The sequence below is a fragment of the Epinephelus lanceolatus genome, chromosome 8 (genome assembly GCF_041903045.1).
Source record: "Epinephelus lanceolatus isolate andai-2023 chromosome 8, ASM4190304v1, whole genome shotgun sequence".
Taxonomy (NCBI): Eukaryota; Metazoa; Chordata; class Actinopteri; order Perciformes; family Serranidae; genus Epinephelus; species Epinephelus lanceolatus.
In genome coordinates this window covers 33,316,358-33,343,826 of record NC_135741.1, presented here as the reverse complement: position 1 = coordinate 33,343,826, position 27,469 = coordinate 33,316,358, and the positions used below count along the sequence as shown (strand labels likewise).

Below are 27,469 nucleotides of genomic sequence, written 5' to 3'. Positions count from 1 at the left end.
ACCTTTGGACAATTTCCTAAGTTACCCTTAAAGACATGAACAAAGTCTTTTCAGGTTGTGCATTCTACAGCACCAGCAGTATGGTACCTTAAAAAGGATGATCTCTGGTTTACTGATGAATGGAGGCCCTTTCAACTCTTTTCCATGAACCTTTTTTGGAGGAATGTTGAGCTTTCCACTGGTCACTGCAGGTTCGTTCTGTTTGACTTCTGTCTGCACCAATGTCATTTTCATGTCATTCTCATTCTGGAGCTTCTGTAACCACATAGGGAAGCAACAGCTGGTGAGGTCATCATAAATAATCACTGTAATAAAACCCTAATTGTCTCATTGTAACATAACAGAATAAAATTTCACTTACTTGAAAATGCCTCTTTCTATACAACAGAAAATGTGCCTAATATTCTCCTTCAGATTGAGTGGAGATGTAAATATGCACGTCATTAGGAGCAATAAAGATGACATATCATTTAAAGTAGGACTAAGAAATCCTATTATGAGATTAAAACAATGCACTTCCTACAGGCTTAGTCTGCTGCAATTTAAAATGACAGACATTTCTACTCATTCCTCTGTGTATTAACATGTAGCTTTATCTTTAGCTAAAGAAAATTGGACACATGGTCAATTGTTCAAAACTAGTATTTGATATCAACTGTGAGCTCTAACTAACAGTAGATTTATAGAAATATATATTTATAAGGATAATGTTGTTGATAGGTAACAAGAAAAAGCCGTATAGAAATGCTAAAGATATGTTTGAGGTCATTCACATAAGGTGTAGCCAGTACATTGTTTGTTCACCAGAAAGCACAGACAACTTTATTTTCCGGCAGTAAGATGTCTCAGTTCATGTCATGGTCAAATTTCTTTAAAAATAAATATAAAATTATATATATGACAGTTATGATACTAGATGCCTGCAACACATTTTAGACAGTACCAAAAAGTGTGAGGGTGGACACCTAGTCTTGGTTGGAACAAAGTGATACATAATATATGAGATGCTGTCAGTGTGGTAGACATAAGATTTCCAACATTCCAGCTACTTAAGGAGAAAAAAAGAGCTAAGCCATGTGTTAAGATATTAAAGTGTATCTACATGTAAAAATAGTGTTTTTAAGAACCCTGTTATGCTTTCTACGCTTTTGTCATTATACCCCGCTCTGTTCTTCCTGTACTGTAAAGCACCTGAAGTGAACAGACATTTCAGCATCGTTCTCCCCCTCATGAATCATCTTATTAGCTTTGTTACATTGCTGTGCTCATCTATCTCACTAGCCATTACTGTGCTGAGAAGTAGCCTTTGATGAGTCTGATCTGTATGTTAGGGGAAGAGATCGCTTCCACTTGACTTGCTACTTGGCTCAGAGCTGCGAGCTGCGCTCACTCCGAGGCCTCAAAGGCACCAGCACAATGAGAAGTGATGCCTGTCACCCCACATTTCAAGTGTGTACAGGGGTGGGGGGTGGATGAGACAGATAGCCAATTCACCTCCATGACACTGCCTCCATCAACATCTACCACGGCGCAGCCCTTGAGTATGGCACTTAATCTTCGGATTCAAGAAAAGTCAGAATTGGTGCTGTCACTGCGATGCAGAACTGTGGTGATGGAGGGAACTTATCAAGTCTTTATTTGTTGTCTATAGGAAACTCTCAAGTACATCCCACTGTAAGGAAATGTGACAATAGGTTAACTGAGCCTATATATGTTGAGAGAAACGGAAGCAAACAGTAACCGCTGTGAACTTCTAAAAGGTCGACAGTGTCCTGTAGACTGTGTTACAAAGTCAGCGCTAGTTGCCTAAAGGAGCTCTGTGTACTGTACTCTAATGTGTTTATGTTATTCAGGGCACAGATAACAGTGTGAACAGTCTATTGTATCACGTAAAATAAGTTAGCAACTAATTCTTTGTGACCCTCTAACTGAAGCCTAATGGGACATTTTGATCTGATTTGATATGACCATGTATTTATGATTGTGATAAAGATGGTAAAGACTCTCATTGTTATTGTATCATCATCTTCATCACTTGTATCATTAGGTAGAGTAGTACTAGCATTACCATAATCCTGTTAACGAAGGATCATTTTGCTGAGGAGTGGTAAAAGTAGCAGCAGTCACAGTTAGCTGGATAGAAGAAGAGCTGCTAGTCACCATACTGTTTTCTGTGGTCTGAACACAGGTTCTTGTCATAAACACACTGCGGTTATCCCAACTATGAAGGTACAGCTGCTGGAAACACGCACACCAATGCCTCCAAAATAATATAACACAAATTATGTTGTACGATCTTTGAGAATTGTCGGATAATAGGTTCTTGAACTGTAGATAATAGAATTGCAACTGACAATTATTGATACTAGAGAGCCCCAGGAATGAGTCCTAAAACCCAGAAATGAGTTAGCATTTTAGCACTCCTGGTTCACTCATCTCGAAATCAATGGACGTTTTTGGTTGGGTTAATGTGGCTAAATGAGACTACAGGAAATCAACACACCGACCACAGCTTTACAGCCTTATTGTGGTGGCTACGTTAAACCATGCCACCATAATGTAGTTTGCTAATAGCCTAACATTAGGTTTTTACTTCTATCCATTGCATTAAGGCTTAAAAAGTCATAAAAGCGTTGCTTTGTTACGTGTAAGTATCATAGACTTTTGTTTGCCACAGAGCTTGTTTTCTGCAATAATCTAAAATCCATCAGTAAAATCCAATTGGATTTTTGACAAGGGAACCAGGGCAACGCTAACTTCCATGTTGGCCTTCAGAAAAACATCATTCCCTGAGAGACTCTATCTCTATTTTTTTGACTAATTAATTAATCATTAAAGGGATAGTTTGGGTTTTTGGACATGAAGTTGTGTGAAACGCTGACCATCTGTAGCTCTGATGTGACGGTGTCACTACTGTCAACAAGCCTCCTGCTCTGAGAAACGGCCCGTAGCTTACCGGAGAAAAAGTAGTTCTGAAGATGTACGGGGGACACGTAACCAAAAGGTTTTAAGCTACAAAAAAGTATGCATGTGTTTTGTTAGACTATTTCGATAATTTTAAAACATCCCCGCATTACGTCAGACCTTGCTATCAATTGGAACTATTTTCTGGCCAGTATCACTCCGCTGTGCAGGCCTGCAAGACAGCACGCCAACAGAAATCAATCAGACAGTTCATCACCACGCCGTGCAGGTGCGCAGGATAGCAACGGCTAACGAAAACTTCATCGGCTGTTTCCAACAGAGAACCAGTAGGCTATTATTAGTGAGGAAGAAGATGTACTAGCCCTATATATACCTACTACTACAGCGTGAACACCGGCTCAGGCTCACGACACACCCTCGTCAGCTGCGGTAGGTAAACAGAGGAATACCAAAATGGTGCGAACTTGTGATTTACCCAGCTGTGGGAATAAAAACATCGCCGGCTCCCAATTCCATCGGTTTCCTGTTACAGATGTTACCCATAGGCAACTTTGGCTAACCCACCACCAGAACAAAGCAGTCATAATCACATATGAATTCACATTTCTATGTGATTGATTACTCAGGTCATGGATTTAGCAGTTCGCCTAATATAATAAACTAAATGCTGACGGTAAAACGAGGCCGCGTATAATGTACTCGCCACAACACAACAGGCTATTAGTTCAATCAAACATTTTGTTTTACAGACAATCAGTTACAGACATCGTTATATAGACTGGTATTAGGTAATATATCTCTCTTTGGGCACAGCAGTGCGTGAATTGCGTTTTCTCTGTCCGTCGGGATCTGTGGGCAGCTGAAGTGAGCCTGACATACACGCAGTTGCTTCACCCTCGCCGGCTTGGTAACGAGGTTCATCCCAATTGACACAAGCCAAAGTTGCCTACGGGTTACATCTGTAACAGGAAACCGATGGAATTGGGAGCCGGTGATGTTTTTATTCCCACAGCTGGGAAAATCACAAGTTCGCACCATTTTGGTATTCCTCTGTTTACCTACAGCAGCTGACGAGGGTGCGTTGTGAGCCTGAGCCGGTGTTTGCGCTGTAGTAGTAGGTATATATAGGGCTAGTACATCTTCTTCCTCACTAATAATAGCCTACTGGTTCTCGGTTGGAAACAGCCGAGTTTTCATTAGCCGTTGCTATCCTGCGCACCTGCACGGCGTGGTGATGAACTGTCTAATTGATTTCTGTTGGCGTGCTGTCTTGCGGGCCTGCATGGCGGAGTGATACTGGCCAGAAAATAGTCCCAATTGATAGCAAGGTCTGACGTAATGTGGGGATGTTTTAAAATTATTTAAATAGTCTAACAAAACACATGCATACTTTTTTGTAGCTTAAAACCTTTTGGTTACGTGTTCCCCGTACATCTTCAGAACTACTTTTTCTCCGGTAAGCTACGGGCCATTTCTCAGAGCAGGAGGCTCGTTGACAGTAGTGACACCGTCACATCAGAGCTACAGATGGTCAGCGTTTCACACAACTTCATGTCCAAAAACCCAAACTATCCCTTTAAGTCAGTCAGAAAATAGTGGAGAAAAAAAACAGTTTCCGAGATTCCAAGGTAACATCTTTAAATGTCTTATTTTGTCCGACAGTCCAAATCCAAAGATATTAGTTTCTCAAGCAGTAAAAAGTAGCAAAGTGTCAAATTTGAGAAGCTGGAACCAGGGAATTTTAAAGGGAGAGTTCACCCCAAAATCAAAAATACATATTTTTCCTGTTACCTGTAGTGCTATTTATCAGTCTAGATTGTTTTGGTGTGAGTGCCGAGTGACGAAGACCCTCTCCTCGACTCCTCCAAGTGCATTTAACGAATTGAGACATCCACCAAGATGGCAAGTCTTGATCGATTTCTTGGTCAAATGATTGAGGACGGAGGACAGAGGAGTCAAGGAGGGGTATTGGAATGAAGCCAATGTTTACATCTCACGCTGTTTGAGCATGAGCCTCTTGTCCATTAGTAGATGCACGCTTCCTTCTGCACGGTGATACAGGTGGTGGGTGTAGTCCGGTAGAAAGAAAATAGCTGCTACATGAAGCTGTTCACAACAAGGTCTGTGGATTATCTTGAGTAACCAGGTCATGATTTCTGGAAAGAGACACTGCTGTTGAGTTTTTCAAATGTGTTTTTTGGTGCTTTGAGCAGCACAAGCTGAGTGCCATCTACTTCCATTACACTGGAGAGAAAGCAGACATCTCTACGGGCGATATCTCCAGCACAACCCACACCAAAATAATTTATACTGATAAAAAGTGCTACAGTTAAGAGGAAAAATCATATACTAAATAATGGGCATAGCTACTATGACATCACCCATTGGTTTGCGGACTCCCATTTTGAAGCCTCAAGTTCGGCATTACAGCTGTCACCGTCTTGGATATCTGGAGCCAGAATTGACCATATTTGGGCAACAGGCTTGCGCTGTGGAGGAGCAAGGGGTGGATCTGACTGACAATCTAAGGACACTATTGCCAGAGAGCCTGTCACTTAAAGCAGTCCGCCCTTAATTATGCTCAATTTAAATCCTTGGTAAAAAAAAATACAGGTGAGTTATATAAAATGTCACCCCCTGTACAGCTGTCACAAATGGGGAAATTAGCTATAAAAGACCAAAAACGTTTTTTGTACCAGGCTGTAAACATTTATTGGTTGGCATCCTGTTCTATTGTAGGGTTTATTTCTGCTGTAAAGTTAGGCGTTCTAACATGGGTGTGTATGGACACTAACTGGCTTCCGGAGCCAGCCTCAAGCTGCCGTTCAAAGAACTGCAGTTTTTAGCACTTCTGTGTTGGCTTAATTTTTCAGCCCCAAAGGTTGCCACTTGGCGAAAATATGTATTTTTGATTTTGATTGATTTGGGTGAACTGTCTCTTTAATCTATTTACTTGAAAAACTACTTTTAAACAGATAACAGAAATTGATGTTAAATAATTTTCTGTTGATTGATTAATAAATGAATCAACTATTTGCTACAGCACTGATCGCTTCCATTCCAAATGTAAATTCTCGCATTTTTAATTCAGTGTCAGCCAAAATAAAAGCTTATTCTTAAAATATCTGTACAGGCCCTCAAAAACTTGGATTGCTCAGGCTCTCCCTAATTCTCTCAGCACTGTGGCCTGATTGTTGACCTGGGAGGATTAAGACAGACTGTGCTACCCCTGTGAAACATTGTGCTCTGTTTCACTTGCCAGGGATGAGCTTCAGAGGAAGGATGTGGAGGTTCCCCCTGCAGATCCCATCCTCCCTTACGCACGTGCCCTGCCAAAGTTGCAGGAGTCTAATGACGGAACTAGAGCATGACCCCTCACTGGTTTCCCATCCACAAACACTGACAGCTGTATTTACTGGAAGACGCTAACAAGAACGAGGTACGACTGAAGTACTGGGAATTGAACCTGTGTTTTGTTCCTCTACCTACCCATGCAATACCCAACTTTTAGCCAGTCTAATTAAATCAATGAACCAGAATCTCTTAAATCAAACCTGCTCACAACTATTTCAAACCAATTAAATACTGGCTTTCAGTGAAATTATTTCCACAATGTGCTTCAGTCTGCAGCTGGGGAATTTAGATGTTGAAAAATATGCAATAAGCACATCCATAGAAACATAACGTGGCTGCTGAGAATGGGACATGATTTATGAGTGTTTAAATTTAGCATCTTGCAGGGATCTGCTTTGCTTGGCAGTGGATGCTGTTTCAGTGCACCTTGTAGTTCTGGTCCCACAGCCCAGAGAACTCGGGCTCAGCCAGGCTGACAGCAAGGCTCTGCTGGTCCACTTCCTGTTGCATGGTTTCGTCTGGGTCCTCAACATCAGAGGAAGCTGACGATGAGCTGCTGACGTCAATGAACTGTTTTAACTGCTGGACAAATGCACACACACACACATTGGGTCATAATTGTTCAAAATGCACTCGATCTCTTTACGCAGTCATTTCACAAGTGTCATCTCAGATGTAATGAACCACTTACGATTGTGGCTTTCTCCTCAGTGGCTGGTAGGGGGCTGGGACCCAGGGGGTACAGGAGGTTTTCTCTTGCCCTCTCAAGAGATTGGAACTTGTCAGAGGCTGAGGGTTTAGGCAGGACTGCCTGCTGCTTCTTTCTGCTCTTTACCAGCTGTTCCTCCTGAAGGATTTTTGCAACAATCTCCAATCTCTTTGACTTCTGCCTCTCCTCGAATTCCCTGAGAAAGGCAAATCAACAGGACTGCATTATACTGAAATGCGGTCATGTATTCCTCAGCACACAGCGAGAGAAAACACCCACACACTGCTGCATGGTGTGGGAGTGGAGGACATGCATGTGGGAGAGGAGAGGAGAGGAGAGAGGAGAGGAGAGGAGAGTACGTACTCTTGTTTTCGTTTTATCTCCTCTAGTTGTTTCTGTTGGTACATATGCTTGATACTGTTGATTCCTTGGGCCTGCAGGGATTCTCTCAGTCGTCTCTGTCGCTGCTCTTTCTTCTGGGCGTTTGCTTTGGCTCTGCTTTGATGGACCTGTAAGCTCTCCTAAAGAAATAAGGTCGGATTAATGAGGCTATATTTGATCACATCATATGTAAGCTTAATGAAGTGTTGATCATTTGAAATGGGAGAGATGAAGATCACAGAGCTATTTTCTTGCAAAATACAAAATGTACCTGTTGACTTGGAAAATACAGCACTAAACATGATGATGATTAGCACTGCAAGATTGTGATGATGAGCATATAAACACTGTTGGCAACAGTGTACACACTCAGGAGTTGAATTCACTACATATGGGGATCCATGAGAAAGTGTAGTAATGAAAACATAGTTTCTGCTGCACATCTCTACTAGCCAGGAGGATAATTTGGTCAGATCAAATGTTATAGTCTTGTTTGAATATAACATTGCTATTTATGTACAATACAATCATTTAAAATGTATACTGTAGACTTTGCATGATCACTGACATTACTGCAGCTTACACAAGTCGTACTACATCCAATATACTTACGCACATGACACTGCCACATCCCCCATTAAAAAACACCGCTGTCATACTGTAAAAACTACAGAACCCAGCAGGTGTCATGGGAAGAAAAGAAGATTTTATTTGAGCAGTTTGTGCCTTCAAATATACTTTGTGCAAATACATTAGTCATTTGTGCTTTTAAATTATTATGTTACAGTAACAGCAGGAACCGTAGTCCCATGTTGTTGTGGCAATTTTGGCCAATTTAGGGGGAACATCCATGTTAAGGGTATCAAGATATACCAGTATTGACAATAAATATGATATTTAAAAATGAAATATTGATATTAACTGTCCAGCTTTGGCTGTTGTTATACCTCTGTGTGGCCTGAAGGCAATGCAGTGAAAAATAAACAGTTGTCAGGCCATGGACAATATTATCTAAATGAAATCCTTAGTTTAAATGCAGTTTTGTTTTTATTTTGGACATGGTATGGATCTACTTGAAATTATACCTGTCAGACAACACTGTGTTAGCTTTGACATCCCCCAATCAAAATGCTAACAACTTTGTTTAGCATAATGCTCTGTTAATTTGTGCACACAAAATTAGTAATTCAAGAGCAAACATCAGTTATCTGTTAGCTTTTCCCCCATAGATTGAAATGCACATAAAATACATACTCAGGCCTGCCCACAGAAATGACTGGGTCCCTGAAAAGGTACAGTTAATGGGCCCTTCCTAAATTTGCTTCACTTATATTGATGCATGCATGCAAACTCAGTAACAGGGGTTACATAGGCACTATCGTCTTTCTCACAGGTGGTGACAGGCCTGGTGGTTCCTTTAATGACACTAGCTACCTCTTGGCTAGTAAAGTTAGCGCTAATGTTAGCCTCCTGGATATTGTTTACCTTCACTGTGAGCTAACTGAAAGAAGTTGGTCATTGCATTATTATTTGGGTTTAAAGTCCTTGCCAGCTCCATCTTTTTCTTCTCCTTTCTCTTCTAGCATCCTGATTACATATAGGTCCCAGCATGGCAAAAAAATTCACTCCAACATTAGCTAATGGTTCATATCAGCAAATTTTAAGGTTATGTGGTTGGCAAGCTGTCAACGTTTTTGAAAAGCATTAATGGCACAATTATGACCCTTGACTGCGATAATAATCACAAACATTTGAAAACCTTACAGTTACATGTGTGCTTACTTTACCATCTTAGCACAAATCAAGGCAAATTAAAGCTTTATGAGTCGTAATGTATCGCTGAATATGGTTTGTACATAAAAAGTTGTTAATGTATGCACTTTAGAATCATCTTATACTGCACTATAGATATGGTAGCTATGGAAAATATAAATAATACATAGCGCTATAGCTTGTGTTTCTCATCACTGCTAAAACAACAACCATAATGCTATAGAAAGTATGAGAGGGTGCTGTTGCTCACTTGGGTGGCTGCTATGTTAGATTTCAGTGACTTGACAGCTTGTATCCTCTTCTCCAGTAACTCCCTGTTCTGCTGCTCCTTCTCTGCCTCTTGCTGATGCATCCTGAATGAAACAGGGGCAATCACAAATACAGTACAGAGAGGAAAAACAAACCTGCTGTTACTGCTTGGGATTAAAACTTCAAGGGAGCTGAGCAACACTGAGGTTAATTATCACAACTCAGAGAAATGCTTTATTCTCTGTAACCACATCCCTCTGAGAATTACAAGAAAATACTGTTCACTTTAGCTTTAAGGTGGTGAATAGTGATAGAAAACACTGTTCAGCTCAGGTTCCACATACATATAGGCATTTATAAAAAAAAAGACATATACAAATAAACATGTACAAAATCAATAATAATCAATACAGCATAGTATCGCGATATTTTTGTGTGGCAATATCGTATCGTCACATGGTGCCAAGTATCGATTTTTTATTATATAAATTATCAATACTACAAACACAAATTAAACTTTAGGTAGCCTACCACAATAATAAAATCAATTACTTTTTCAGTCCACTAGATACATTTTGCTGCTGCGGGAAAAAATGGCTGAGGTGAGATGAAGAGACTGAAAACGTTATGTTATTAGTTATAACACATGGTGACAAAGTTTTCCTTTGGAGACTTAATTTATAGTTGAATAAAGGTAATAAATCACAATTTATTTTATCGTAAATCTCAGCATATCACAACACATTTAAAATCGCAATAATATCGTATCGTAACTTAAGTATCGAGATGATATCGTATCGTTGATCCTCTGGTGATTCCGACCCCTAGTAGTTTATAGTAAATGTTACTCAAAGAGGAGTAAATAATGGATTTGTTGCACATTACTTTCAGCCACTGATGAATACATATTGATGTTCATGGCTCATAATAAACTACAGATCTTACATTCCTGGTAATTAAGGAACATGAGACTCATTGTGTGGCTCACTGATTAGTTTTTAGTAGTTTTCAACCACGACGGTGCTCAGTAACACAGAAATAAACTAAAGTACATAAGGCTTTGGCTACTAGAGTAATGCTTATTAATAGGGATCAGTTCATTGTTGGTTTCGTCTTTGGTATTTTTGACCATAAGTAAATATAATATCACAAGGCTTATCCTTTAAAGAAATTCTATACAACATACAGAGCATTAATATAGCAGCAAACAACTATTTGCGGTCTAAAAATATAGAGAATTCACTCGGTGGTTACTGCTGATAATGGGACGGCGTTGTAGTGGAAGCGTAGCGCCCACCCTCCAGTTAACACTGTTAGCTCTGTCAGCACTGTCGCTGTTGTTACAGCTGTTTTTGCTGTTCGCACTTTTAGCTGCTAGTCGCCAGTTCAGCCATATCCATGTTGAGATTTGTGTGAAGACAACCTCTCAATATCATATAGAGCTCCTTTAATGCTTTGAGGTGGACCCACTGTGACTGTATTGGATTTCTTAAACTCTTGCTTTAAATGGCAACAAGAACACTTATGTTGAGGGTGACCAACCAAAGTCACATAAGCTCACTGTCACCGTAGACTACAGACCAGAACAAAACCTTAATTTCATTTACAAGGCAGTATTTTCCATATTAGCATTTTCTGCGGAAATTTAATGACTAACTGTAATCACTTTTTTCTCCTCAGATCTAATGTGCTATTCACTGTCCGCTAGAACTTTTCTGCATGAAGCTGAGCTCTTTCAAGTATTCCATCCAGCCAGTATGAGCTAATGATCAATGGGATGTGTCAACTCTTCAATGAGCTCTCTGAGAAACACCATATTCTTGTTCTAGTCTAAGCCCCGTTTATTGGCTTAAAAAGCTGATTACCTTTTAATGGCCTCTTTCAAGTACTTGGCAGCTATCTTGCGGTTTGCCTGGCCCTCTTCAATTTTCTTCTGACATTCAGCCCCCTTTTTCTTCAGCATGGCTGCCTGTTTACTATCAGAACGCAATCACAAACACATACACACATACCAGTCTTTACATCCAAGGTTGATATAACTGATTCCCTATACAGGCTTCTCATAAAAAGAATCAATAAAAAAGCCACACAGCAATTTCAAAGGACAAACAATATTTCCATAGACACTTTGAACACACAAGTCACAATGTTGCATTTGATCTCATTTCAGTGCACGAATGAATTATTTATAATCTTGTGCCGTGTGCTTATAAGTGGTATTTTTGCTTAAATTAACATCACATCATTTACTTCACTTGTTTATGTTCTGAGATCAATCATTTTGTATGCACAGTGTGAATGGAAAATATGGTTGTTTTCCCTACTCCCTGAGATGCTGTATCTTGAGCTGCAGGTTCTGGCTGGCTTTCCTTTCCCACTCCAGCCGTGTCGCTGCCTTCTGGGCCTTAAGACCCCGGAAGACCCGCTCCTCCTCCTGCAGCTCCTGTCGGAGAGAGAAGAACCTGCCAAGCTCCACCTCCACTTCACTCAGCTCCAGTCTGAGGAGCAAAGGCATATAATGAGATGGATGTAGATAAAGCATGAAGTTAAAAATGCTGACTGTTGGTATATATTATCTACCAGTGCAGTCACTTAATGTAAAAGAGGTTAGAAGCTATGTAGACCTATATGGGGTTTTGAAGCACTATGTGGATTACATTTAGCTCTGAATTTTTTATTTGAATCATTAAAAACAGGCCAGCACTTAATGAGTGATAATTGGAAAGCCTATGAAACTGCATTCAGAGTCCATGAGGATATTAATATTTCCTTTAGACAAAATAGTAGTCCTTTAAAACTGAATGAGGCAGGATTCCTTATAGGTTTTACAAAACAAGCACAGCTGCCCCACACCTCACTGGAATGATTTTTATGATATAACATAACAAAGACAAAGTTTTTCTTGCATATCAAACTCTCGGAATATTAGCATGCCATAATTGCTTGCTAAGCAGTAAAAGCCTTCCAGCGAAGACGACTGTTTACAGCATTTATTACTGTGATGCAGCTGCACAGAATGTCAAGTAACCAGGCTTCCTGACTAAAGAGAGCGCAGTGTTAGAAAAAAAAAACACACGGGGCTGCATTGGTGTGGGCGTGTTGTTTCAGGTACCACTGAGATGCTGAAATACAATCCAGAAAGTCTGTTTTGAGGAATAGATCCATGGGTTTGAAGGTTTAGCAGACACCAAAACATTGCCTGCAGGTTTGTTGTGCTATTAGAAAAAGGTTTTACAACTCAGAACAGTTATCATGGATGAATGTGCACGTCTGGTTTGCAAATATAGTACTCTGTTTCCAGATGATGTCACATTGAGCTGTAGCAAAAAGTCGGGAGGTTAAACTTTTTTTTCTAGATGATCCTTAAGGCTGGGTATTCGTTTAAAGAAATTATGATACCAGTACCAATACCAGGTGCCCTTAAATTGATACCAATAGAGTACTTCATTCGATACCCACAGAGTGGTGTGTAGTAGCCATACTTTCAAACGATTTGGTGGCGAATCAACACGCTGAACTGCCAACTCTATCAATACACCACACTCACCTTCACCACAGCAGTTAGGTGAGTCTGCGTGGCCGCACACACAACCACAGTGGCAGGGCTAACTGTTAGCTTGACACTGCTAACATTACCTAGCGGTTATACAGAGGTTTAACGACAGAGTTGAGCTTTTTTGTTGTCAGTGTGCATTTGTTGGGACCGTTTCGGTGTTGGATGTTAGCCACTGATGCTCTGTCAACTCGTGCTAACTGGTGTTGAAGATTAACAAGTGCCATTTTAAAATGGCAACTCTTGGTCGAATGCATCTGCAGTTGTCTAAGTGACAACAGCTGCCTTTTTGTTTAATTTTTTATTTCAATGTCAAAACATAGTGGGTAGACATGGAACTGACACTGTGGGAGGAAAGTGACTCTGGAGAATGGAGAGACGTTGTGATGCTACTTGGTTATGGGATATTTCAGGAAATACCTTAAAGATATCTAGAACCAATACCTAGCCCTAATGATCATGCGTTTTTTTTGTGTGTTTGTCCCCCAGTGTCAGTGTGGTGAAAGATGAAATAAATGAGGGGGCTGAATTTTTCATGCAGTACTAATGCCTATCAGAACAAAACCTTACTGCCTAACCATTTTCCTCTCAGACTCACTCTTGTTGCTTCAGCTCGGTGTTGATGTGGCCCTCCAGCTCCTCCTCACTCTGCAGCTTTTGACACAGATGCTTGTGCTGGGCTCGCAAACGAAACACTGCCACGCTGCAGAATAAAATACAGAGTGCAATACACAGAGGTTAGGCAAAACAGAAACACCTCCTACAGTATATGAATATAAAGCACAGACCAGACTCTGTTTGTTTATTTTGAACTCACCTGTTGTCTGCTGCTTTCTGTTGCTCTAGCTCTCTCTCCAAGTCATCCCTCTGCTGCACCAAACTTTCAATGTTCTGACGACAGAGTTTAAGCTCTTCTCTGGAAAAAAGAAACACAAAATAACAAAGACAAGTTCAAGTGTTGACACAGGGAAACATGCCGGATCAAAGTCAATCAGAAAGAGCACTTTCAAGGCTCTGATGTGTTCAGAGCGTCAGGCTAATGGATTTCCTTGTGGCCATTGCAATAAAAGGAAGGTAATTCTGTCGGCTAACAAGGTAATCTAATGAAGATATTGAAAAGCCGAGAGTGGACACACACACCTCAACAGCTCTGAATTGCCCAGTGTTCTTTTCGCAGTCTAATGGTGTGCAACAGAACAATCTGTGACTGGGGGAAAAGACTGTCATAAAAAGAAAATCATGGCACATGGTACAGTAAAAGCGTGAGATTGGTTAAAAGCCAGGTGTGCTTAGGCTCCATTAAACTCATGTTTGATCAGAGCGCAGAACAGCTCCACTCTGACCTTTGATGTTTTTGTGCTAAAGGAAAATGATAGCCATTTTTGCCGGGGACCGCATCACAGTTCATCGGGTGCTTAATGGCTCGCAGTGCGGACAAATAAAAAGAGGGAAGAAAAGTGGGAAAAGGGGACATTACGGGAAATGTTCTCTCTTCAGCTGAAATGATTTCCTGCAAATAGCTGAATCAATTGGTACAGAAATGATTGGCCTTGTGTGAAGAGGGCAAAAGGGGAAAGACCTAGGAAAGTGGAATAACACAGAAAAAAAGATGCTTCCAGAAAATGAAAAGATTGTGGAAAATTGTTTTTTTTTTTCTCAGCAATGCAACAACCTGTGACAAAAAGACACCTGTGTTTGTTTGGTAATCTTACTAAAAAAAAAAAAACAGATGCAAAGTTTCCATTATGTTTACAGGTTTCAGTAGAATCTAGAAAGGCACAGGGATTTCTATCTAGGGTCTGATGCTACTGTGGTTCTAGAGGTTTGTTGATTGCCAGGTCCAGACCTGGCTTTCAACACGTCATGCTCCTTCTGTCGATGAAAGCAGTCCAGCTGGTCCAGGTTTCGTCTCAGCTTGAACATCCGTGCTGTCGCGGCATAACTCCTCTTCTCATCATTGACGGCCGCAACCGCAAGGTCACCATCACAGTCACTATCACCATCGTCCTCTCTTCGGGCAGATGGAAAGTGACATTTAGGAAAGGTCATATGCTTAATGCAAAATCTGACTATGCATTATGTACACACATAAAATTATATCACTACTATGCCTAGCTGTGTTTGTACTGAGGTTTCACAGTGTAGAAAACATAATAAATTCTGGATTGAGGTTTATCATTTTCTATTAAAAATATAATTAGAATTACAATGAGTCACAGTGACTTGATGTTCTAAATACTGAGAGAGAGATAACAGGATTAAGGATTAATACATAGACAGCTGTATTAAATGGTCTAAATATGATATGATTTACAGAGAAAAAAGAGACACTCACTCATACAACTCATCTAACCACTTCAAATCAGGAGGAAGGGCTGACTCTTCTTCATCAGTGAAGGTCTCCTGGCCTGGCCCATCCTCTGAAATATATACATCATATATTAAGTGAGAATATCCCAGTCTCCTTAAACTATGATAAAAGAGACAGTTGTGTACATGTGTGATTGTGAATTAGAGAGAAACTGGCATCCTCAGTGACTACAAGTAGAGATGACAGGCTGCATTTTGCGAACAAAGCAGCAATGGGAGCTGTCACTCACCCTCATTGTCCCCATCAGCGCTGAGGTGGACACCCAGCTGTCCGGACCTGTCTGACGCCACATCTAATGGGCTCTCCCTGTCTTCCACGTCCATTTCACCTTATTAACACAGGTAACACAGGTATATTGTCACACAAATCTTCGACATATCCCTGAAAAGGGGCTGAAGGCTAACAAACCTATATCTGGGCCCAAAACATAGCGCCAATTCATTATCAGTATTCGATGTCAGCATCACGTAATTTTAAAGTTAGCTCACCTTGTTTGTTGCGGCAATAACTTAGCTGCTGGTATCATTAAAAAAAGTAAAAATAATCATTTTTAATGTGTTTTTTGTTGGATTATATTTCGGCCGATATGAAAATTTGCTCTTAGCAGACGTTGTGGCAAACTTTTGAGGTGTGTGGCAGTCCCACTAAGTAAGGCAACATTAAATAACAAGATTTTTGAACGGACTTTGGCGTGTCGTTTCTCGATATGGGCTTGCTGAGCTTGGAGAGCAAAAGCTTGGCAACTAATGCACAATTAACGCTAAAATTAGGCTCTGTAACATTTAAAGAAAACTTAAACTTCATTTAAAGAACACTGAGTCGTTACCTCGCTCGGCTAGGCTTTCCTTTTCTTTGCAAGATATCTTCTCAAAATTACTTAGGGCGCACAGCAAAAGTTAATCCGCCATGTTTGTTAGTGTTTCCAAGGAGACGGAACGCAGGGGGCGGGGCTTTGAAAGCCCCTCGAGACTGAACTCCCAACTGAAACATGCTGTTGGAGAAATATTGAACCAACTGTAATGACATAAGGTCCGCCGACATGACTCAGTAAGACGTTAAAATAAGAGTAAAATCACATAGTGCACTTGTAAATGGCAAAGTACTTTATGTTAAAGAAAAAATGAATTACTATTGTAGCTTAATGTGCCTACAATGATTTTACTCCTCTGATAGCAGCACTGAATAAATGCATTTTCGTTACCTTTCAATATAATTCCCTCCACCAACATTGGTTTATTTCTCCTGATTGATATCAGTCCAGCCACACTCAGCAGAAAATGTCTCAGCTGGCTCAGAGAAAATGATAAATCTGTGAGTTATGCAAAATCTTTTGTCGAGCATACCGTATGGCCCTATCTGATTTACACTGGAAAGGACGTTAATTTGTAGTTGATCAGTATTGCACTGGCACAATGGGGTTTTTTTCATTGGAAAGATTCTCTTTTATTTGACACAATAAAGCTGTCTTTCAGTGCATCATGTTAAAGAGGAATTCAGAGGGAGAGGGAGAAGAAGGAGAGGAGTGTGTCCTACTGTATAACATATTGAAATCTTGTGATAGAGGAATATTTGTATCACTATGGGAGACTGAATAAATAAATAGGATGAGTGTGCATGCGTGTGTTGTAGGAGAGAGGGCAGGTTTTGTTGGGGAGATAAAGGCAGAGCAAAGAAACTGTGAGGGAAACAAAGACCAGCCGACATAAAGGATGGATCAACAGGAGTGAGCACAGAGAGATGGAGAGAGAGAATACATGAGGGTGAAAGGAATAAAAGGAATAAGGAATAGTTTGTGTTTGAGAGCCACAGAGAAGACAATCCCGTGCAGTGCATTGCAACGTGCACTGTAGCCTGGTATCTTTATATCAAAAGAACTTGCAGTGCAAATCCAAGTGGAAGGTCTGGTGAGCGGGAGAGACAGTGGTTTGAATCCCCAGCTACTGACTCCAGGCCTACCTCTGCTCCCCAGGGCTGAGGGAGAAGAAACCAGGGCAGGTGCACTGCAACTGTGCATGAACTAGGCCTACTCTCCCCGCAGCACATAGAGGTTACTATTAATAATAAGGAGAATATAATAGCCTGCATGTTGTGACAGAGAGGGGGGTATTTTTCTTATCAATCCTATGTTTGATATTTTTTAATCAAGCTGAGAGGAGATTAAAATGCCTACTGAGATTACCTGTGGGAGTCATAATGTTCCTATAATGTGATAAATCCCTTAGAAATTCATAGAATAAATCAAGTAGGAAGCAAGATGTGTTGGTAACTTGCTTTGGTTTATAATCTGTTTTAATATTTGTCAAGGCTTCTGTATCTGTCAAGAATGTCTATCATGTTATTAATGCCTGCTGTGGTTTTAATTACATATTTTATGTATATACAGTCTGGTACTAATGGTATAGAGTTTTGTGTGTGTTTGTTTTGTTAGTACTTGTACTTTGGTGGGGCATTTTTATTCCTTTACTCAATGGTTGAAAGCAGAGAGATGAGGAATGACATGCAATGAAGGTCCTCGAATGGACGGTTTATGTTAAGCACTTTAATCCCTCGGCCACCATGATGCAACCATCATGTTTTCAAATATGTCTTCTGTGTCGGTAGTGGTCTTATACTTTGTGATGTTATGCTGAATTTCCACTGGGTTCCCATAGAGACTGTATCTCTTAAAATTGAAACCTTTGGTCTCTGACATAAAAGCATTCTAACCCTAACCTCTGTGTTACACTAATGGGAGCCTGATTTGAGAAGCATTCAGATCAACACGTGCATTAGAGCAGAATTATGTAGCAGTCAGGGGTGGAGGTGTTGAGCTCACAGTGAAACCTCTCATCAGCCTAGGTTCTCATTCCTCATATTATTCTGCTGACCAAAAGCCCATGTCAAGCTGAGGCAGTTCCAGATTCCCATGAGGGACTGTTTAATTTTACAAGAGCAATTATCCCTATTGGAGAATACATAACAATACTTACAATACAAAAAAACTATAAAATACACACACAATTAAAAAAAACACTAACACCAACTCTTGTGTCTGGGTATTTAATGGGAGGGGACCATGGGCAGACCCAGAACACGCTGGAGGGATTACATATCTTGTCTGGCCTGGGAATGCCTTGGGGTCCCCCAGGAGGAGCTGGCAAGTGTTGCTGGGTAGAGGGATGTCTGGGTTGCTTTGCTTGGCCTGCTGCCCCCGCGAACCGGCCCCGGATAAGCGGATGAAAATGGATGGGTGGATGGATGGATGGATATTCAATCCTGGGACAAATGTCTAGTCATGGGTAGCACCGTCACTGCCAATCAGAGCCGACTGAATACAACACCTGGGTGGATGTGCTAATTTTAGCTTCTTCACTGTTGCGATACGATGATGCGCCACCACAAAATATCACCTGTCTACATCCAAGCAGCACTCGAAAATTGTACGAAATCTTGTCAGCACCAAGTTTGAGAGTGAGACACAATATGTAGGAGATATAAAAAAGAAGAAACCACTGTAATGTGTTCACACCGGGCGCAAATAAAACAATTAGCGTGAGCGAATTATATAATAATTATGAATATAATTATTATCATTACTCTGGTGAGCGCCGTCTCACTCTGAAGTCGTTGAAATGCGACTTGCAGCGTCAGAAACCAAGGAAAAAAGGCATCCTTTGACATCAGCATGATAGGTGGCCAGTTGCTGTTATAGTTTATTGGCGCCCAAGTGGTGGTGGATGGGTCCAACAAACACCGACCTTCACCGGAGAGAGTGGTGTTCGCATACCATGAGATTCCAAAGCCAAACCCTGTTATCTTTTTTTTTTCTTTTTTTTCACTAAACCTAACCACTCATTTTTGTTGTCCAAACCCAACCGTGTGTGTTTGTTGTTGAAGGGTAAAAAACCCCCATCAATTTGCAGTGTTGTGCCAACGTAGTGCTTTTATTTCGAAAGAGTCTGTGTGTACGCATTAAATTTCCTATGAAAATGAAAGTGTATTTTGAAAGAAGACAATGCATGTCACAGGCAGAAATTGACATCGCATGTTGTATGTGGACGTGGAAGGTCCATGACCAAACGCCGATATGTGACGAGGTCGGGGTGAGAATATGTTGCTCTGGTCTACTGGGAAAGCAGCTTATTGCCAATTTTTTCATGCGTTTTCCTGTGTTTCTAAACCCCACATTCACACACTAATTTGGATGGAAAAGGGTCAGTCTGACTTGACAATGCCATGACATGGTTTGACTTATTGAAAACACTACCTGCTTTCCTTTTATAAAAGTCCCAGTGACCAGCTCAGAGGCTTCTGGGCGCCCCTACCAACTCTGGCCCCCCTGGGCCCCTCACTAAGACAGCCTCTGCTGCTGGATCTTTTTCCACCAGAGTGAAATACGACTTCATTTGAGACAGTAATTACCTAATGGATGTGATTCAAATGTGTCAAACATTACATAATGAAGTCCTATGTTCGTGACATGCCTTCCCACCCCCCGCCTTCCGTGGCCAGATTGAATCTGTTTAGAGGCCAAGCAACGGAGGGATCGACAGATTAGTGACACTCTCTCTCTCTCACTCTCCATCTCTTCCTCTCTCCATCCCTCCCTCTCTCTCTGCTCTGTTGCTGGAGGACAGAAGGCGGCGGCAGCGTTGGATCGGCTCGTTGTTGCGGTCGGACCTGGAGTTTTTGGTTTCCCTCAGCGCGCTCTGTTCTCGTGCGCTCCCGGACGCGGAGGATTTGGGGAGCACGATCATGGGGTCATCATCACCATCACCACCATCACCATCATCTTCAGCAGCATCAGCACCACCACCACCACACTTTACTTTCTTCTCATCAGCAGCGCCGGATCACGAGGAGAGCGCGCTAAAATAAAACTCTGTGGCTTTGGCGTCGATTTCCATTCCGGGAAACTTTTATTATAATTTTTTCATCAATTATTTATCACAAAGCGTGCGGAATGGAGATCCCAACTTTCCTGCTGCCGAGTCTCGCTCTGCTCTTCGTTGGAGGGGATATTTTCACCTGGTGAGATCAGCTTTGTTTTTTTGTTTTTTGTCTTACTTCTTGCAGGTTTACTACAGTGTGTCACCCATCAGTGCGCAGCGCTCCAAAATATCAAAAGGTGAATCAAAAGTTGGATAAACATAAAGTCTGATCAGAAAATGTCAACGAGCACTGAGAATATGAATTAGATTATAAGGATTATGATTATAATGAGCATTATAATACCTTTCTGTGGACTGTAAATCACGAGGCAATCAGCATCACCATCTCTACTTTAGGAAAACCAACAATAATTAAAGCTACATTATCAGTTAGTTTGATCCTCCTCGCTGTGTGTCGCCTCCCACGACTTTACCTTACTAATACACTGTACTACGCTTGCAGCTTGAATTTCTGTGCCTTCACCCTCCACATACTTCTTAACACCCACATCCTGAAGTCTGCTTTCTCCTCTGCTTTACCTCCGGGCACATGGACCTGATGTCACTATTTGCATAATGCATATGCATAGACAGAGGTGAAGACTGTGTTTTTTTATGGAGATGAATGCGAGGAGAGGTGAGTGGGTGCGTTTTGGTGTAGCAGATAAAGTCATCCACCTCCAGGCCTGTTCGATCAGGGTCAGATATCAGATGGTGTCATCATACACATGGGTGAGAACAGGCCTCTCTCTGTGTGCAATAGTATATTTAAACAGAGCAGCCTTCTCTGAGATATAACCAACAACGTAGCCTACAGTAACAGCCCTGTTTGGAGAGTTTAAAGGGAAGGGAGGGAATTAACAGATGGATAGCTGCCATCACAAATATGCCAGTGAATTCGGCTCACAACACCTCCTGTTTAGATCACAGTTTGCTAAAATTAGCCTTTAAAAATGAATCAGTCTCAGAGCTAGAAAGTGAAGTGAGATTTGCAGGTAATGAACATGATGATCCGAAACCTTAAACAGTGCCATATAAAGCAGTGCCAGACCTAGCATATTTGGGGCCCTGGGCAAGCTTCCACTGTAGCCCCCCACCCTCAAAAAGTATTATCTTTTATGTTCATTTTATATTTATCAGTCCCTCCAGGATCTTGTGACAAAAAAACCTTGAATTTGCGGCCCAAAACCCTTGAGTTTGCGGACAATTTTGTCAAAAATTGCGATAAAAATTGCAGTATTTTTATGTTAATTTTTGTAGGAAATTGCTAGCCTGGAAATCCAGACTCAAATCTAGAAAGATTTTGAATCTGGCCCTCACCGATACACCCTTCCTACCCTTAATATGCCACTAACTGAGGCATATTAGAATGCTGCCGCACGCAATTGAATAGCAAGATAGCCAATCGGAGCAAAAAACAAGGTGACGTATGTATTGCAGTAAGCCCCATTTGTTTGCCGACCAGTGGGGCTAACTGATATATTATGCTTTTGCCGTATCCCGATGGCCAAACGGCAAAAACGTCCTTCCTGGAAGCAAAGGCTTCTAGGGCAGTCTTCTGTTCCTCTCTTAAGGAAAACGATAAGTGTAGTTGGCTTAGCGTTTCTTCCAAAGCTAAATTGAATGGACGTGGTCCTTCGGCAGCTGCCATCTTGGCTGTTTACTTTTCGACTCCTACAGCGCAGCGCTGTCCTCATCATGTTACGCCCGCCCAGAGCCCGCTTCTGTCATATAGACTGATCTGATTGGTCCGATAGGCGATTCAGCGGGCTCTGCTCATCGGGGCAAATTTGAATTTGCTGGGGGCGGGGCATCTGGATTTCCAGGTAAGAAAGTTGGGGCAATTGACAAAAGGAGAAAAAAAATAGATTTTTTTTAAACTACTACCTACAAAAAATAAGTTATGTAATCACCTGCTATAATAATCATACTGAATATTACAAAAATAGCTACAATTTTTTTTTATAGTTCTCTTCTTTAGTTTTATTTAATTAGTTTCACAACATGGACTCCAGTAATGTTGCAAAAAATCCTGAGTGAATATTGTAGCTCTCAAACCGGACAATTAGACTGTAAAACAACCTGTAAGCTACATCTTCTGTAAACATAACATTTTAATACATTAAACACATACTGTATGCATTTAAACAGTGCAAATTCTTATGTCAGTACAGAGTGTTTCTCCACACTGCAGTGCCATTAGCGCAATTTGATGACGCCTGTGATGACATTTCAAATGACGTCACATGCGCGAAAAACGTTGAAAAATCGCGGGACTTTTGAAAAATTGCAAGCCCCCGCAAATACTGCAGACTTTTGTTGAATTTGCATTCATTATTGCGATCGCAAGAGGGAGGGACTGGTTTATTGTATTTATTACAAACAACAACCTTTTTTTTCTTTCTTTTTGTAATGTGTCCTGATAGCTTTTGTCTATTCCTTTTCTTTTACTCTCCCCACTCTCCCATACCATCAGTGCTCTAGTATTTGATCCCCCCCTCCTCCCTTTTTTTTCGGAAGGGTGTGAGGTGGAGGTGCTGCCATTGATTTCACAGTGTTTTTACATAGTGAAATTGAATGCAACCATGACCTCTGATTGTCACTGTTATAAACGACCTTCTTACACAGCTGTCTTGAATACAAAACAGCTTTTGTCAGCTGGGGTCTTAACCAGATGGTGAGTTTGAGCACTTTAAACTTTATATACGTCTTCAATAGAGGTCTACAGTACATTCATCCCTGTGCAGTGGAAATGCCCTCACGCTTTCGTCCATAAGCTTTCCCAATCAGCATCCAATTCTTAGGATAACCAGCATCCGCTGCTGAGCCCCAATTTCCCCAAAGCCCATATTCTGCCAAGTGTCTCCACTGAAAAGGGCAAGGGGTGAAACTACTTAAGCTTTGGGTGAAATCTGGGCAAATCACTTCTATTGTCCCTCTTGGCCGTCCACCAGCAGAGGGAGTAATAGCTATTGTAATTGGATTTTTCTGCCTCTAGTCACTGCTGTTATTATTATTTTGTTCTCAGTACAATGCAGAGTGTAGGCTTTTTCTTGCACCTCATTATGTGTCAGCTCTCTCTCTCCAGTTCTCTCCCTCGCACACACACACACACACACAAACGCGCAAAGTCATGCACGCACGCACACATCGCCGTGTTGCCTTTGGTGGCTGAAAGTTGCAAACTGCTTCTCTCCCCTCACTCCTCGCTCCGAACAGATTACTCTAGTTCTCTTTTTAGCTCCTCATTTATCCATTTCACAAAAAGTTGCTTAGCTAAGTTATGCCTCCCTTGCCACCTTTGGTGTGGCGTAAATTTCACAGCTTTTCTTTCCAGCTGAAGTGTCACTTACCCTTCACTTCACCAAGCACAATCTGCATCTAATTGATTGTGTAATATCTGCAGCAGAGACAACAAGGAGTGGGCAATAAAATACTGTAGCCTAGTAGAGGACAGCAGCACCTCAAACACAAGACAGCACAGACAAGTGTCATGAATATAGAACGTACCAACACATTGTGCACAGAATCTCATTGACTGTTTTAACCTCAGTGGATAAGAGCACAGATAATGTGTAACTGCGAGCCTAGGGGAGTCATAACATTTTCACAATAAAATATTTAATCAGCAAGGAATAGATGAGTTGAAGTTAAAATAAAAAAGATAATTGAAGGAACATGGTTGTTGTTTGGTTGGCGCGTTGGTCAATTTGATCAAAACATACAGTAGATATTAAACAGTAAGGATGGAGCATATTATTTCTACTGTCAACACATCCTACACAAAGCCCAAAATCCACAATAAATTTTAACTTCACTGCCTGTGTAGCCAAAGGGTGATACTGTACAGCTTACTTCTTCTTCTTGTCGAAAATCTATTCCTATATACATGATCTTGATGCTGTAAATACTTACAGTATTAGCACACCAATGTGTATTAATACAAGGCTGAAAATAGTCCCCAGCTAGTGCACTATTTACCTCTGTTTGAGACACTTCTGATAAAATCTACAGTGCCCAGCTGTTATAAGGAATGCCATAGCTTCTTTTAAAAACAAAACTATGAGGTGACCTGTTATATCTTCAGTAGGAACCAATGGGCTCGGGGCTGAGACTAATACATTGTTGGTGTTATGCTGAAATGCCTTTTTTACTCATTCACTTCACCCTTTATATAAGACACTCTGTAGTCTACTGTATCATGAATAGTAAATTAAGATTTCATATACCCACTGACAGGTGTAGTGTTGCAGGACTGTAATTTTAAAATCTATAAAATGTGACGTATTGCATTGTGAGATTGTTAGCAGAAAGTAGTGCACACATTTCTGTTTGAAATTGCATACTAAGGGCTTGTGCCCACACAGCATGCCAGCATCTTTTTTAAATTGCTCCCAATGAGGAGAGACTGTGTTGAAAAAAAAAAGGCACACCCAGCAACTTCTGATCTTTTCAAAAAGGTGCTGGTGTCATCACTGCCACCCCTTTAGCTACTATCTGTCCTGAGCGGTATGATATATCAGCCTGACACTGTCACAATAAAGACAGAAAAGCCCATTTGTGGGAGCAGATCGGCTGGCGGACACTTACTGTTGCTGCTGAGTGTTGTGCTTTTGACACCATTCGGGTTATAAGACTGTTAACTGCGTAGTCAACCCTCAGTTAAAACATAGCATTACATAGCTACCTAGCTAATGTTGATGTCAAAATATTGTTGTCATAGAAACAAAACCCACATGTAGCGCATCATTAAATAAAGTACTGAGAGCGTTTTTTTGTTTTGTTTCTTAAATGTGCTGGGATTAAGTGCTCCTCAGTGCCCTGCCACTATTCTTCTGCCGAAGAAAAATGCTACGTGGACACAGGCCGTAACATATTCATACTTAAGTGTGGTGTAAAATTGAGTATGTAGTGCGTACCGACTGCATAGTATGTGGCTTTTGTGTAAGAGAGAAAAGCCCAGATGTATACCAGATTAGCAAAACATTTCTGAGTGTGTGACATGACTCAACTGCCCCAAAATGCACTGCACCTCAGACTGTAGTGGGTCAGACTGCAAGGCAGGTGGTTTTAGCACCAACCGGCAACAGAGCGTGTACGATTGTGAAAAATGTAGGAGCTAACATTTAAAATGCAATGTAAAATATATATATTATCACTACACTGTTTAATAATATTAATCAGCCTTAAAATAATACTGGAAAATGTTACATTGAATGAAAGAGGTCAAGTTGATTTACATCTGTGATAAACAATTTTGATTCAAAAGCAGCCCGCACTGGTAACATTGTGATTGTTATAATCATGCATTGCAGAGAAGACATATAGCTTGAGTATGCTTCAGTTTGAACAAAATGCTGGTAACGGCGCACTTAATCATTACTTTAGTAGGCAGTATGCCATACAGGACTTTGCAGTTCCTAGAAAAGCAAAGGCATGACCCATGCTACTCTGCCTCTGATTGGCTAAAACTCTTTGCCTTTGTTGGTTGGGTTTAGGAAAGAGGAGTGAGATTGTTAGGGTTAGGGTAAGAATGTCAGGATGAGCCAATCAGAGGCAGAGCAAGGCAGAGTAGGGCAGGTCATGCCTTTGCCATCCTAGGAAATGCAAATTCAAACACAGTAGCCCTACACACTGACTGAAAATGTAGTATGCAGTATGCTACTGTAGTGTACTATTTCAAACAGAGTCCATGTCATGGATGCTACCTTTATTTTGTTTCAGTGCAGACATTTTTGAGGACACATACAGTAGTATATCAGTTTAAAGAATTCTAACTGAGGAGAGTGATGATACAGTGCACTTTGTAGTACAAATGATGTTTACACTCAGTTTGACATGTTTGGCAGGAAAAAACAGCTGTAAGCAATGATATGAATGATTGCTCTGTGTCATTGAGGTGTGCCGTCATGAATGTTATTTATTACACCTTTCTTGCCATAACATCTCAAAATGTCTGCTGTGCCAAATGACGTATTGAAATAGATCATACTTTTCCAAAGGAATTGTAGCTACATCTACTTTTACCATTCTTGTCTTGGAATATTTATAACTTACTTGTTGACAGCAAAATAAGAAAGTTTTAATCAAAAACCTGCGTGTAACCAGCATGAACACTTCCTGCAAGTGGATAATATTTATTCTATACACGGGGATATTTCTAAAAAAAAAAATCTGAATTTAATCAAATAGTTAGGTGCAGTATTCCACAATAGGTGGCTGGTTTCTGGGGCTCTCTGCAAAATATATGCAATCAAATACAAATCTATGTTGTGTAGTCTGCTGTGGGTGAGATACAGGCTGCATACACACGGCAGAGAGAGTGGGAGGATTGGGGGTCAATAGGAGCCCTGCATTGGACATTTTAAAATCCAGTCCAATATAGACTCTTATTCATCTTAGAGTGTGTACAGGAAAACTCTATTAGTTTCAGCTCTACAGAAAGACAGAGAGAGGAGTTTACACTTCAGACATTTTCTTTTACATGAGATATGTCCATACGTGGATGTGTTAGCAAGATGTGTCAGCAAGATGTGATGCAGCAGGATTTTTAATCCTGGCATTTCATGGTCTTCCTGGTCTGTCACACTTGTCCTTAAACCCGCACTCAAGTGACACAGTGCTCCTAACCAATCTGTATAAGAGGCTGAGTCAGCGGACAAATCCCTCCTACTGTCCAGAGAGTACATTTCCCAATAACACAGTGATTTGATCATGTTCCTCTGGCTGCATGTACTGCCTCTGTAAGCCTGACTCTGCTCATGCAGCAGGGCGAGGTGGTGCAGGGACACTTGAGTGCTTCCACTAAAAGCCTCCTACTCAATCTGAGGTGATGTGCCACATGTGAACAGCAAAAAGGAAACACTGTATTCTAATGATTCTGGTGTCTATATGCTCACAAACTTTTAAGTTCCGATTATCAAATACTTTTTTTTTTTTTTTTTTTTTAAATAAAGCACAATACTTTAAAATAAAATCTAAAATCCCTCGAGAAGCACATGTTCATTTAACAGCACTGTAAGCAGGGTTGTAGCTAAAACTGAGGACACTGAGGTCTCTGGGGTTTATTAATTCTAAAACTGAAAACTTTAGAGATTTTTTTAAGCTGATCTCAACATTAAATGTATATGAGATGTCTTAAAATTTGATTAATTGCAATAAATGAATCAAACACGCAGCATTAAACCATCAGAATTTAATTCCTGTAAGTGTGGAGAATTGACTCCAATGCAGCACTTAGACTT

General features: G+C 40.8%; 2 protein-coding genes across 3 annotated transcripts in view; one reads left to right on the top strand and one right to left on the bottom strand.

Moving 5' to 3' along the window:
• cfap74 (cilia and flagella associated protein 74) overlaps nucleotides 1–16,264 on the bottom strand; it is an 88,667-nt gene extending 72,403 nt beyond the window's left edge. Inside the window, exons 1-13 of one of the 2 annotated variants that reach the window (XM_033628541.2) lie at nucleotides 16,142–16,264; nucleotides 15,545–15,643; nucleotides 15,280–15,364; nucleotides 14,791–14,955; nucleotides 13,762–13,860; nucleotides 13,543–13,647; nucleotides 11,716–11,889; nucleotides 11,257–11,367; nucleotides 9,393–9,495; nucleotides 7,352–7,509; nucleotides 6,971–7,184; nucleotides 6,706–6,861; nucleotides 88–255 (exon numbers count right to left, since the gene is read on the bottom strand). In XM_033628541.2, coding sequence (XP_033484432.2) covers nucleotides 88–255; nucleotides 6,706–6,861; nucleotides 6,971–7,184; nucleotides 7,352–7,509; nucleotides 9,393–9,495; nucleotides 11,257–11,367; nucleotides 11,716–11,889; nucleotides 13,543–13,647; nucleotides 13,762–13,860; nucleotides 14,791–14,955; nucleotides 15,280–15,364; nucleotides 15,545–15,638 — 1,632 coding nt within the window. In that variant the 5' untranslated portion in view covers nucleotides 15,639–15,643; nucleotides 16,142–16,264. The remainder of the gene's footprint in view (nucleotides 1–87; nucleotides 256–6,705; nucleotides 6,862–6,970; nucleotides 7,185–7,351; nucleotides 7,510–9,392; nucleotides 9,496–11,256; nucleotides 11,368–11,715; nucleotides 11,890–13,542; nucleotides 13,648–13,761; nucleotides 13,861–14,790; nucleotides 14,956–15,279; nucleotides 15,365–15,544; nucleotides 15,644–16,141) is intronic. The other variant, XM_033628542.2, reaches the window with a different exon arrangement.
• Nucleotides 16,265–19,845: 3,581 nt separating this feature from the next.
• Nucleotides 19,846–27,469, top strand: part of gabrd (gamma-aminobutyric acid type A receptor subunit delta) — a 33,155-nt gene continuing 25,531 nt past the window's right edge. Inside the window, exon 1 of the mRNA XM_033629292.2 lies at nucleotides 19,846–20,325. Coding sequence (XP_033485183.1) covers nucleotides 20,258–20,325 — 68 coding nt within the window. The 5' untranslated portion in view covers nucleotides 19,846–20,257. The remainder of the gene's footprint in view (nucleotides 20,326–27,469) is intronic.